The sequence below is a fragment of the Molossus molossus genome, unplaced genomic scaffold, assembly GCF_014108415.1.
Source record: "Molossus molossus isolate mMolMol1 unplaced genomic scaffold, mMolMol1.p scaffold_m16_p_1, whole genome shotgun sequence".
Lineage (NCBI taxonomy): Eukaryota > Metazoa > Chordata > Mammalia > Chiroptera > Molossidae > Molossus > Molossus molossus.
This window is the reverse complement of record NW_023425344.1, coordinates 18,426,526-18,437,912: the sequence shown is the minus strand read 5'-3', so window position 1 is coordinate 18,437,912 and position 11,387 is coordinate 18,426,526. Positions and strand designations below refer to the sequence as shown.

The 11,387-nt window shown below is 37.7% G+C and overlaps 1 protein-coding gene across 1 annotated transcript in view; it reads right to left on the bottom strand.

Annotated features, from left to right (window-relative positions):
- Positions 1 to 8,736: 8,736 nt before the first annotated feature.
- Positions 8,737 to 11,387, bottom strand: part of TBC1D19 (TBC1 domain family member 19) — a 117,546-nt gene continuing 114,895 nt past the window's right edge. The window contains exons 20-21 of the mRNA XM_036266080.1: positions 9,938 to 10,008; positions 8,737 to 8,944 (exon numbers count right to left, since the gene is read on the bottom strand). Of these exons, the coding sequence (XP_036121973.1) occupies positions 8,870 to 8,944; positions 9,938 to 10,008 (146 nt within the window). The 3' untranslated portion in view covers positions 8,737 to 8,869. The remainder of the gene's footprint in view (positions 8,945 to 9,937; positions 10,009 to 11,387) is intronic.

Here is an 11,387-nt window from a genome sequence, read left to right as displayed (position 1 = left end):
GGAAGAGGAAAACCTGTCTATTTCTGCCTATGGAGTTTGACCACTAACATTCTAGTCCTCTCATTTATTCACATTCTTCCCCCACCACCCCTTCCATGGGTCGAATTAAATTGTATACTGGAGATAATTTTTTGCTTTCTATTTCATGAAAACTGCAATGATTCCATTTATAAAGGAGGGATTTATTATTATTATTATTATTATTATTATTATTATTATTATTATTATTTGGTCTGTAATTAAAAAACAACTCCCTAAGCCATGAGTAAGTTGAAGCAATAGGCAGAAGTCAAAAGAGAGAGAGAGGAGAACCAAATTAACTGGATGTAAAAAAAATAATAATAATAGCTAAGTCACTGAACATTGCTAGAGCAGAGATAACCACAACCCTGGCTGTCTGAAGAAGCATCTGACCTATAATTAGCTCATACCAACCTCAGGCTGCCTGAGGGAGCAGCTGCCCCACCTCAGAGAGAAATGGTCTGGACCACACAAGCAGTAGAACTGATTGCTCAGTCACCTGGGAGAGGGTCAGCCCATCCCTGTTTATCCCACTTTCCATCAGAATTGCATGCTTCCTAGTCATCAAATACCTAAGCTTTCTTCCCTTAATCTGACCCAATTCCCACCCACCCCTCCCAATTCCCTCCCTAAACCATTCCCTTCTGCTTCTAGAATTCCCAGTTCCCAATGTGAGGTCAATAAACACCTGTGTTTTTCAGTCTCTTCCCTGAAGGTTCTATTCACACCTCACTCATCTAAAAGCAGGCTGTATCCTGGGGACTGGGTTTCTCTGCAGCCCTTTCAAATGGATGATTTCTTTTCTCTTGTACTCAGAGGGCTTCAGCAGCCTTACTCAATGCCAATTTTAGTGTTATTCTCCCTTCCCTCTTGCAAACCCCTTCTGCTCCTTTTAGGCTCACACCATCTGGTTACACCACTCTTCCTCCTCCAAGTCACAGTCACCTGCTGGGTCTTTCCTCCTCACTCTCAGTAAAACTGACTTTTATAAGTACAGTTTTCTTCTTCATCCCTACTCTTGTTATTCTTGTTCGTAACTTCAACATGTATGCTGATGATTCATCCAACACCATAGACTCTGGGTTTCTTGACTTCCTCGTATTTTCAGTGATGTTATCCATCATGCCTTAGATCTTGGCATCAACAAAAATGGCACCAGATTTTTAAATGCAAATATTTCATTCTGACTGCAAATATTATCCTTCCAAGTTACTTGCAGAAGTATCCTTTCTTCAAAAGTGCTTTCACTTTTCTGTTGTGACCTTCAATCCATCCATTCTGTAGCCATATCCATCACCAACCCCTCATTACCTTTCATTTTCATTTCTCTTCTTTTCTATCTTTTATTCCATGACTCTTCACATTAGTTTGTTTTTTGCAACCCTTAACATTTTTTGTCTTGTTAAATGAGGGTTAGAGGTCCAATAAATAGCACCCTTCTTCCTGCCTGAGTTCTGAGTTCTTCAGAGATAAAATTAAAATCTAAGCAGACGAAAGCAGGAGAAGATGTCATCTTTCTTACTGATAAAATTAGTCCTAGGGAATATGACTTAGTTTTGCAGCACGGATGGCTTTTCAAAACCTAGTCTCAGACACATGCCCTCGGCCACTCCCATACCATGTGGTCCAGACTTTCTAAAGCTCAAGACATAAAGGAGCAGTACAAAACATGTTTGCTGTGAGCTGCTGGATCCCAAGCGACAGATGAGAGAAAGGGGATGGTTTTACATGCACCCTCCCTGATCCCAACCTCATCAGGAATGTAATTCACTTCTCCACAGGAGGAGGGAGTGAGGAGCATTACATCAGTGAACTCCCTCTACATGGAAAGAAACATTAGGATTTGGTGATACATCTCCCCCAACACTGATCTTCCTCCATTATACTTGCCTTATAAAAAAAGCCCAACTTTCTGGGGTCTTTCCCCTATCAGCACCAGAGCAGTAGAAGGTAGTCATCAAAATACTTTTACACATTTTATCTTATTTGATCATTATAAAAACCATAGGAGAAAAACTGGACAGGTAGAATCACCTATTTTATAGGTAAGAGAATTGAAACAAAGTGAACTTACTGTCATATGTTACAGTTGACATGCTAAACCCGATATATCTGAGAGGAAGTTAATTATAGCAAAGTACCTTTTGTCACGTAAGGTAACATATTCATAGCATTCAGGGATTGGGACATGGACATCGGTGAGGGACCATTATTTTTCTTTCCATTGGACAGATGATACTGTTACTTCAAAAAAGAGGTGTTAGTATTCTAATTCCATAAAAAGTATGGTCTCTTACCACATTTATTACTGAAAAAGCAAACCTACTAATATGTATAAACATTGAATTCCCAGCAGAGTACCTGCCCAGAGCAAGCATTTGATGTGTGTTGAATTAATATATATGCACACCACATATGTAAAAAAAAGTTGTTAAGAATAAAGAATATAAAAACAATTACATAATTAACATGACAAAGACATTGATAATACCTGAAACCAGATAGTTAAGTTAAAAGAATAATTTGAAGAAGCCATTTGGATGGTCAGCAACAAAAAACTTACACAATTTATCCTGTGTACCAATCTCTCTCCGCACCTCATTCTGCATCTGTCTGTTTCCTTTCCTCCCACAGTTTTATTCCTAAATTGGTCAAACTATTAAATTGTTGTACTTAATTTAAAAAGTACATTTAATTTACAATTCGGTGAGCTGTAACACTTCTGTATATTCTATTGCAGGTTCTAGTCAGTGAATAAAGGGGGAAAATAAAAGGCATATAGATTTGAAAAAAAGAAGTAAAATTGTCTTTATTTATAGTTGACATTATATAGGTAGAAAATCCTAGGGAAGCTGCAAAAAAGAATACTAGAAGTAGTAAGTTTAATAAGGTCTCAGGATACAAGATCAATATTAAAAAATCAATTGTATTTCTACATATTAACAAACTATTAAAAATTGAAATTGAAAATAGCATTTATAATAACATAAAAATTTTAAATAATCAGGGATAATTTTAACAAAATGTGTGCAAGTTCTGTACATGGAGAACTACATACTACTACTGAATGAAATTTAAAAAGACCTGAAGAAATAGAGAGTGACACCAAGTTCATGGATTGGAAAACTCAATATTGTTAAGTTATCAATTGTCCCCAAACTGATCTTTAAATTCAATGCTATCTCAATAAGAATCACAGCATCTTTTTTTTTTTTTTTTTTTAGTACAAACGGACAATCTGATTGCAAAAGTTACTTAGAAATGCAAAGGACTTAGAATAGCCATACTTTTGATATAGGTAAAGAAAATAAGAGGACTTACATTACTTGATTTCCAGACTTACTCTAAAGCTATGAAAATCAAGACACTGTGGTACTGGAATCAGGATAGACATAAACTCATAAAACAGAATAGAGTTCAGAAAAAAGCCCATATACATAGGATGAATTGATTTTATACAGAGGTGCTGGTGTAAAAGAGAAAAGACAGGTTTTTTCAGCAAATGGTGTTGGAACAATCATATATCTGTATGCAAAAACACAGTCTTCAACCGATAACATGTATCATACAAAAAAATTAACTAAAAATAAAAGGATCATAAGCCTAAAAGAGCGAGCTAAATGACAAAGTTCCTAGAAGAAAACAGGAAAAAATCTGTGACTTTGAGTTATGCAACAATTTCTTAGGACACACAATATGAATCATAAAAAAAGAAATTAATAAATTGAACTCAACAAAATGAAAACTTTTGCTCTTTAAAAATAGTTTTAAAAAATTAAGAGACTAACAATAGGCTGGGAGAAAATTTTACAACCTGTACATGTACCCAGAATAAAGAATTCTTACAACTCAAGAAGATATTGATTAAAAAATGGGCAAAAGATTTGAACAGATACTTTACAAAAGAATATGTATAAATGGCAAATAAGTATGAAAAGATGCTCAACATCATTAGTAATTAGGGAAATTAAAATCACTTTTGGAATAACTAACATGATAATAGCAAGTGTTGGTGAGGATTTGGAGCAACTAGAACTGTTATACACTGCTAGTGGGGATGTAGAATGGTAGAACTAACTACTTCAGAAAGAGTTTGGTGATATCTTAGAAAGTTAAACTTGTACTTACATATGACCCAACAGTTTTATTCCTAGCTATTTACCCCAAATAAATAAAGATATATGTCCACATGAAGGCTTGTACAAAAATGTTTATAGTAGCTGTATCCACAATACACCAAAACATAAGAACAACATGGATGTCTATTAACAATAATACATAAACAAATTGTGAAATAGTCATACAATGAAATGTTACTCACTGATAAAAAGAAATGGACTACTAATTACACAGCAACATGGATGAATCTCAAAACGTTATGTTGAGCAAAGGAAGCCAGACATACAACAGTACATATATATGATTCCATTTACATGAAACTCTAGAAAAGACCAATCTAATCTTTAGGGACAGAAGCACATCAGTGGTTGTCTGGAGTGAATGTGAATATGGGTGCTTGAATGGGAAGGGGCACGAGGGAATTGATTTAGGTGATGGATATGTTCTATACCTTACTGTGATAGTGGTATATATATTCCTCAAACCTTACAGTACTGTATACTTAAAATGTACACATTTTATTCTACATAAACTACACCTTAGTAAAGTGGAAAATATTGACTGAGTTGAAGCATTTACATTTTTTCCTCTTAAAATAGTCTTCCCTTTGGACTTCCCTGGGCAACTCCACACATCAGTTTAGTGGGAGAAACAGTTGTGTGACACTGGACAAGTAAGTTATTCTGAACTGAGCAAGTTTCCTCATCAGCAGAATGAGTTGATTATACTATTAGATGACTTCAATCATTCATTCAATACACATTTATTAAAGCCCATAGGGGGCAAGCACTACACCAGGTTCTAGAGATAAAAAGCCAAGAAAGAAACCATTTTTGCCCTTAAGGAGTCTTAGTCTAGTAGAAGAGAAAGACAAGCTACTGTATGATTATGGCACAACTTACATGTATTTAGGTATGAGGAGAATTCGCAAGAAAAGCAATCTTCCCTGACGATGCAACACCTGAGTTGGGTTTTGAGGTACAAGTAAGAGTTAAGAGGGAAAAGAAGGTATTCCAAGCACAGGGTGCTGTATAGGAGCAGGGCCAAAGGAGAGAGACATACTATGTGTTCAAGGTACTTCAGGTAGCTTAGTAGGTCTGGAACATAGAACTCTTGCTCATAAGATCAGGGTGTGTCTCAACTTAAAAACTTTTAAAAGATTCCTCTTGTTTAAAGTATATAGACAGGGTCCTACCAAATAATGATACTCATGATATAATGGATCACCTAAATGGTAAAATAACTGTTCCTTCAGTTAGGACCCTTTCTGTTGCAAAGAGAATCCTTTGGCTCATGTGGTGATCGTCCAGGGGTAGACTGGTGGAGTGTGACCTGGGGATCAATAGGTCAACAGAACAGCTTTTCACTCTTTCCATTCCTAGGCTCCAGCAGCTCCAGACCCTATATCCTCTTTTTTTCCCCCTGAAAGATTAAACCAAAGCCTCATAATCAAGTTGCATTGGTTCTCATTGGTCTCATTAGATTTTGCACTGAGTCTGAAGCAATCCTGTGGCTAGAAGGGTAGCATGTAGTCACTGGCTTGGCCAGGACTCAGAGGCCCTGGGGGCAGGAATCAGCCTCACCTGGAGTTCATGGCAGAGGGGTAGATAACCAAATAAAAAATAGAGCCTTTGTGGAAGGGAGACTAGATACTGAGGAGAAATTATATTTCAAGAAAAACAGATCCTGACCATTTTCAGTACAAGTCAGCGGATACAAACACATATGGACAAATTTCTTCTTTCATCTTCCATACTAGGACTAGTCAACAAAAAAATGACTTGAGAATAAAGTGATGTGAAAATCAGAACATGTATACAAAAAGCTGTCACTCAATATTCTACACACATTAGAGGATGAACAGCTTTATGAAAACAAAGAGAGGGGCACAATGCATTCTAATTTACAGCTCTGGGGTGTCTGCACAGCAAAGATTTTTCTGTGGGGTCTTGATAAAAAGAGGTCCTAGCACAGACAAGGGATGGACACAGCTGGCTGAGGACCAGGATGTACGCGCAGGAGGCTGATGTACAGGATGAGGGAGCACAGCAATGGAAAGACCAGGCTGTATGGAATCCCCCCCTCACCCCTGTTGCTGCAGAGCCTGAGCTTTACCTGTTAAACAGTGGGGTGTCTTTAACTTTTTAAGCATGAAGTGACCCAGTTAATCTGTACATAGAGAGCTATAGAAATAGATTAGACATTTCCTGAGATAAGGAAGGAAGGAGATAAGCATAAGGATGAAGCTACCTTTTGCAGGGGAGGGTTGAGAGGGAGTGCAAGGCTAATGGTCTCCACCTGCCCTGTGAAACAGAATGAGCGCCTACCTGCTGAGTGTAAAGGGGTGCTGCGCAGTGAAGACAAGCTGGGCATTTCAATTAGCCAGAAAACTACATTACTAAAACATCTGATCAAACAGACCGTTCAATAAACATTAGGGGATGAATCGAAATCCAGAGAACCCAACACAATCTGTCTCTTAGTCTATTTCACCGTCAGTGCAAGGCCACAGGTAGAATTAGATAAGCACCTGGTCACTCAGACCCTTGTGGGCACTGGGAGAGCTGCTGTGAGGAGGTGGCGGCTGGCAGGAGACGGTGAAGAGGAGGAGGAGGAAGGAAGCCAACGGACGAGTGTGAGGAGGGGCAGTCAGAGATGGCGCGGGCAAGCCTGACTGCCGGTGCGGTATTTTCACAAGCAGCCAAGAGCAGCACGTGGCTGAGAGGGGTTTGTGACAGCAGCAAAATGTGTGGCAGCCTCTGGGCTTGGCTTTGGGACTCAGATCCAGAACTGCTGGCTGGAGCCGCCTGTCCCAAATGCAAGCATCTGCTGTGCCATGACACACTCATTTTTCGGTGCCGTTTGAAATGATCAGAGTCAGACAAATGCTAATGAGGATGGACAGTCTTCACATATCTCCTACCACTTGACCTCGAAATGCCATATTTAAAATTATTTACCAACACTTTATATTTGCTTGGTGCTTTGCAGTTTAAAAAATCCCTTTCAAAAATATTTTCTCATTTGCTCTTCCTCAATCCTGTAACATAACAAAGCAAATACAATAATTCCCTGCTGTCTGTCCTCCCTGTCCCCACTTGCAGATAAGAGAGAACATGTTGTCTAGGGACTTACAGCTATAACCCAAACTATCCAGGCTAGTGTTTTTTCCTACTAGACCACTAGACCACTGCTTTTAAAAAGGCGTATGAATATTCTCCTAACGAAAGAGGCCAAAGATTGGTGTATCTGTACAAATTTGAACATGGACATTTAAAACTCTCTCTCTTCCTAACATGTTTTTTTCTCATTTTCTCAGAGTAAGAGAATGAGGAAGACAATAGTCACAGGTGTGTGCATAATTATCCTCATGGTGAGTGCATTTGCACACACAGAATGGCAACGTGCATGATATAACTGTACCACCTGCAAAAATAGTAAAATGGGGTTTATTAGGAATCGATCACTGAAAAAGTGTTTAGTCCTCAATAAGTCAACAAGTACCTGATTAATAAACGCACATAACATTTTCAAATTAATACCTAGTTATATCAAAGTCCACCACTTGCAGTATTATGCTAAACCTCACCTATTTCTTAATCTATATTCTATAAATAAATGACTCATGAATACATTTGAATAAAACTTAACAGAATTCTAGGCATTCAGTAAGAGTATCAATCCATTGATTTAGAATTCTGTTAAAATGATCAGCATCTCAAATATGAGCTTAAAATCAAAAGACAATGGTTTTTGGACTTCTTTTTTTTCCAGATACTATTATTCCAAATTACAGAAATGGTAGGCCTTTAGGAAGTAACGTACAATAGGAGCCCCTTCACTTATCATAAAGACCCAAATCAGAGTGATGTCTTGCACAAGGTCTTCAGTTCTGAAGTCTAGTACCTACTGCTAGTCTTCTCAGCTGCTCTTCCCTGGGAGTAAAACTCATTAAACCAAACATTGGCAAAAGTGAATAAGGTTTTGATTTTTCCTTCCCTTCATCAGGGTGCTCTTTGCATTCTTCCAAAGCAACAGCATCTGGCAACAGGCGAAGGAAGGGTGAGAAGTCTGAACAGATCATGCTTTGACTTTGACTTTTTCAGAAAACAATGAATACAATTCAGTTAGATGGACACAATTGTATTTGACCTCCCCCGGTACAAAATATTAAGGGAGAAATACAGTGGAGAGCGATGTAGAAGATCTCTGGTGAGAGAAATGTTACAAAAAACACCAGAGTACATTTGAATTTCTACTTAAAAGCACTATCTTTTTCAAGTCTTCCCACATCCTACCCCGCCCCGGTTCTAGTGAAGAGCAATTTATAAGACAAAACAATACATTATCTAGAGATAAATTTACAAACTGACATGAGAATTGTCCCAGAGACTGCATTACCTCTTCAAATTTATTACAGTATCTTTAGTTCTTATTGCATATATTGTTACATGCTTTTTACAAGTCAGGATTATATATGTAGTTTGCTCAATTTAGCAGAAGCTAAGTCTATTGCTTCTCTCTTGAACATCAGCAGCATGCAGTGCAATATTCGGTGTGCTGAGTTATTTTTTCAAAAAGTGAAAACTACTTAGGTTTAACTGAGGAGGGAACATGATCTTTATTGGCTTATATACGAAGTTCAATTTTGGTTTTATGCAGAGTTTGCATAGTTCATGATTAGTTTCTAATGAAAAACTAGATGTGTTGTCAGTGACCTTGAAGAAGATCAGGTGACAGTAGCAAACAAGAAAATTTGAAGAAGAGGCATAACTTTTAAAGTAGAAAGGTCAGCAAGAACTGCCTGAAACATAAAAACAAAAAGAATTATTAATATCAGTATTCTAATCAGCAAAGTGAAGCCTATGAAATAAGGTACAACAGAAACACCATCACAATGTAATTCTGGCATCGACACATGCTCTAAGGTCTTCAGATTTGTCCTAAACCTCTGCAAGAAAGCTACAACCTTCTCTTTTCTGAGAGTATTAATGTTAGAACATGTGCAAAATGCTAACATGGACTTTAGCCTTGAGCCTTCTTCAAATATACAAGGTAGCATGAGTTTATAAGAGGTCTAACATTTCAACTTGCTTCTATAAATAAACGTACATTATGAATCTCGGTTCTGTTGTAGTAGTATAAGGAGTAACTGACTTCAGGAAATCATTTCGAGATGGAACTAATGTTTATTCAGTTGCAAGATGCATAAACATCCTCTTCCCTTTAAACAAAGAATGTAGGCAGCTATTTTAAGGATAAATTTTATGTTTCTATGAGAATAATAGAGTAATATGGTAAGCCACTATTTAATTTAACCATGTTTCAGGTATAATTTATACTATTGAAAAGAAACCAGCTTTAAATAATTAACTCACAATTAAAAATAAGCAAGAAAGCCCATGTACTGTTACTGTATCATCCAAACACATGCCCTTTAACTCTCTCAACTAGTTTTTCTTTGTTCTATGAGCAAAGCACATGGATGTGAATACCAAAAAGAAAACACAAGACCCAATAGTTTCTATTAAAATTACTAGGTATATTGTTTCCCATCATGACTATAATGGTTTTCTATAATCATCTTGTTTATGACTCACTCACAAGAAGATTATTTTCAAGTTGTTAAGGAATTTTGAATACTTAATACTACCTAGCTCAGAACTCACAGGTTCTACCCAAGTTAAAAAATTAGGCTACGAGTAAAGTGTGTCTTATGCATCTGAGACTCAAGTGCCCGAGGCTGGCAATCTCTCGGGAGCTATTTCCATCCCATCGGAGTGAAACTTATCCTTACTTCAGCTGCAGCCAGTGATGTCACCTCCATCAGGTTGACTGCTCGGAAAGCAAACACGGCAGCTGCCAGGACTGGAAAAGAATGCACACTATTTCAACTGCTGCCCTACTCAGCCCCCGACAAACTCACTGCTGTACCCGCAACCCACAAACTCAGAACTGGGCTGCCCACGGCCGTGCGCCTGCACTGAGTTGAGGTCTCGTGACAGATGGAGATTGTCTCCTCTGGAGAACAGTGCCTGATGGCTAGATAAACTGTATCTCACAGTTTTGGGAAAAAGAAAATTTCAATGGCCTTAAAAAGCCATTTTAGAAATGTTTCTTTCATACTTACAACTTAAATTATAACAGTTTTTAAATGGCATGAAGATCTAATGACTGTCTTATAAATTAAGATTTTGACGAGGTGTTTTTTACTAATGCAATATAGAGGATTCTGAAAAGTTACATGGATACTGGATTTTTAAATATATCATGTTTCATATGTATTGAGGTGGCATCTTGATAAAAAAAAGTGGCAGTTCCCTGGCCGGTGTGGCTCAGCGGTTAGAGCGTTGGCCTGCGGTCCAGAGAGTCCTGGGTTCGGTTCCCGCTAAGGGCATGTACTTCGGTTGCAGTTTGTCTCCGGCCCTGGTTAGGTCGTGTGGGTGGCAGCCACTCGATGTGTCCCTTTCACATGGATGTTTCTCTCTCTCTCTCTTCCTCTCTCTCCCTCCTGCTCTATCTGAAAAAAAAAAAAAAAAAAAAAGGAAAAATGTCCTTGGGTGAGGATAAAAAAAAAAAAGTGGCAGTAACACCTTTTCTTAAAAGTATAGGCATAATATTTTGTTGTGTTTATATTTTTATACTCAGCATTGACCTTTCTTAGTGTCACAAATGGATACTGTGAGACTGATCCTGACATTTGCATTAATGTTGGCTAAGGAAAAAGTTGAAACTTCAGGAAAAAAAACCATGATAGTACATCTTGAAGGTTAATATTATACTTTGAGGAGAAAACAACATTTGAATTTTTGTTTCCATTAAACATGCATATGTAAAAAGAGCAATGCTAACATGCAATTCTTATACAATCTCCCATAAAAGCCATGTGAGAGAGTGAGTCGTCATGAACAATGGAGGACTCGCATAAGAGGAAGGCAACCCGGATAAGGAGACAGGACTCCCTGGAGATGACTTTTGACTGTTCCCTCTCCCTTTATTTCATCACCTGTGTGGTAATGTATTCACCACGCAACAAGCACTGAAGTTTAGGAAATAAAATCTACAAAATTATTTGGAAGACTAGTTCTAAGTATAGTGCATAGCTAATGCAAGCAAACACACACACACACACTTTTACTATGGGAATAATGATAACAGCAGTTCATTCTTATACCAACTCTATGAGTTAAATACTACTATTAGCCCCACTTCACTAATATGGAAACAGAGGCACAGTAAATTTGGGT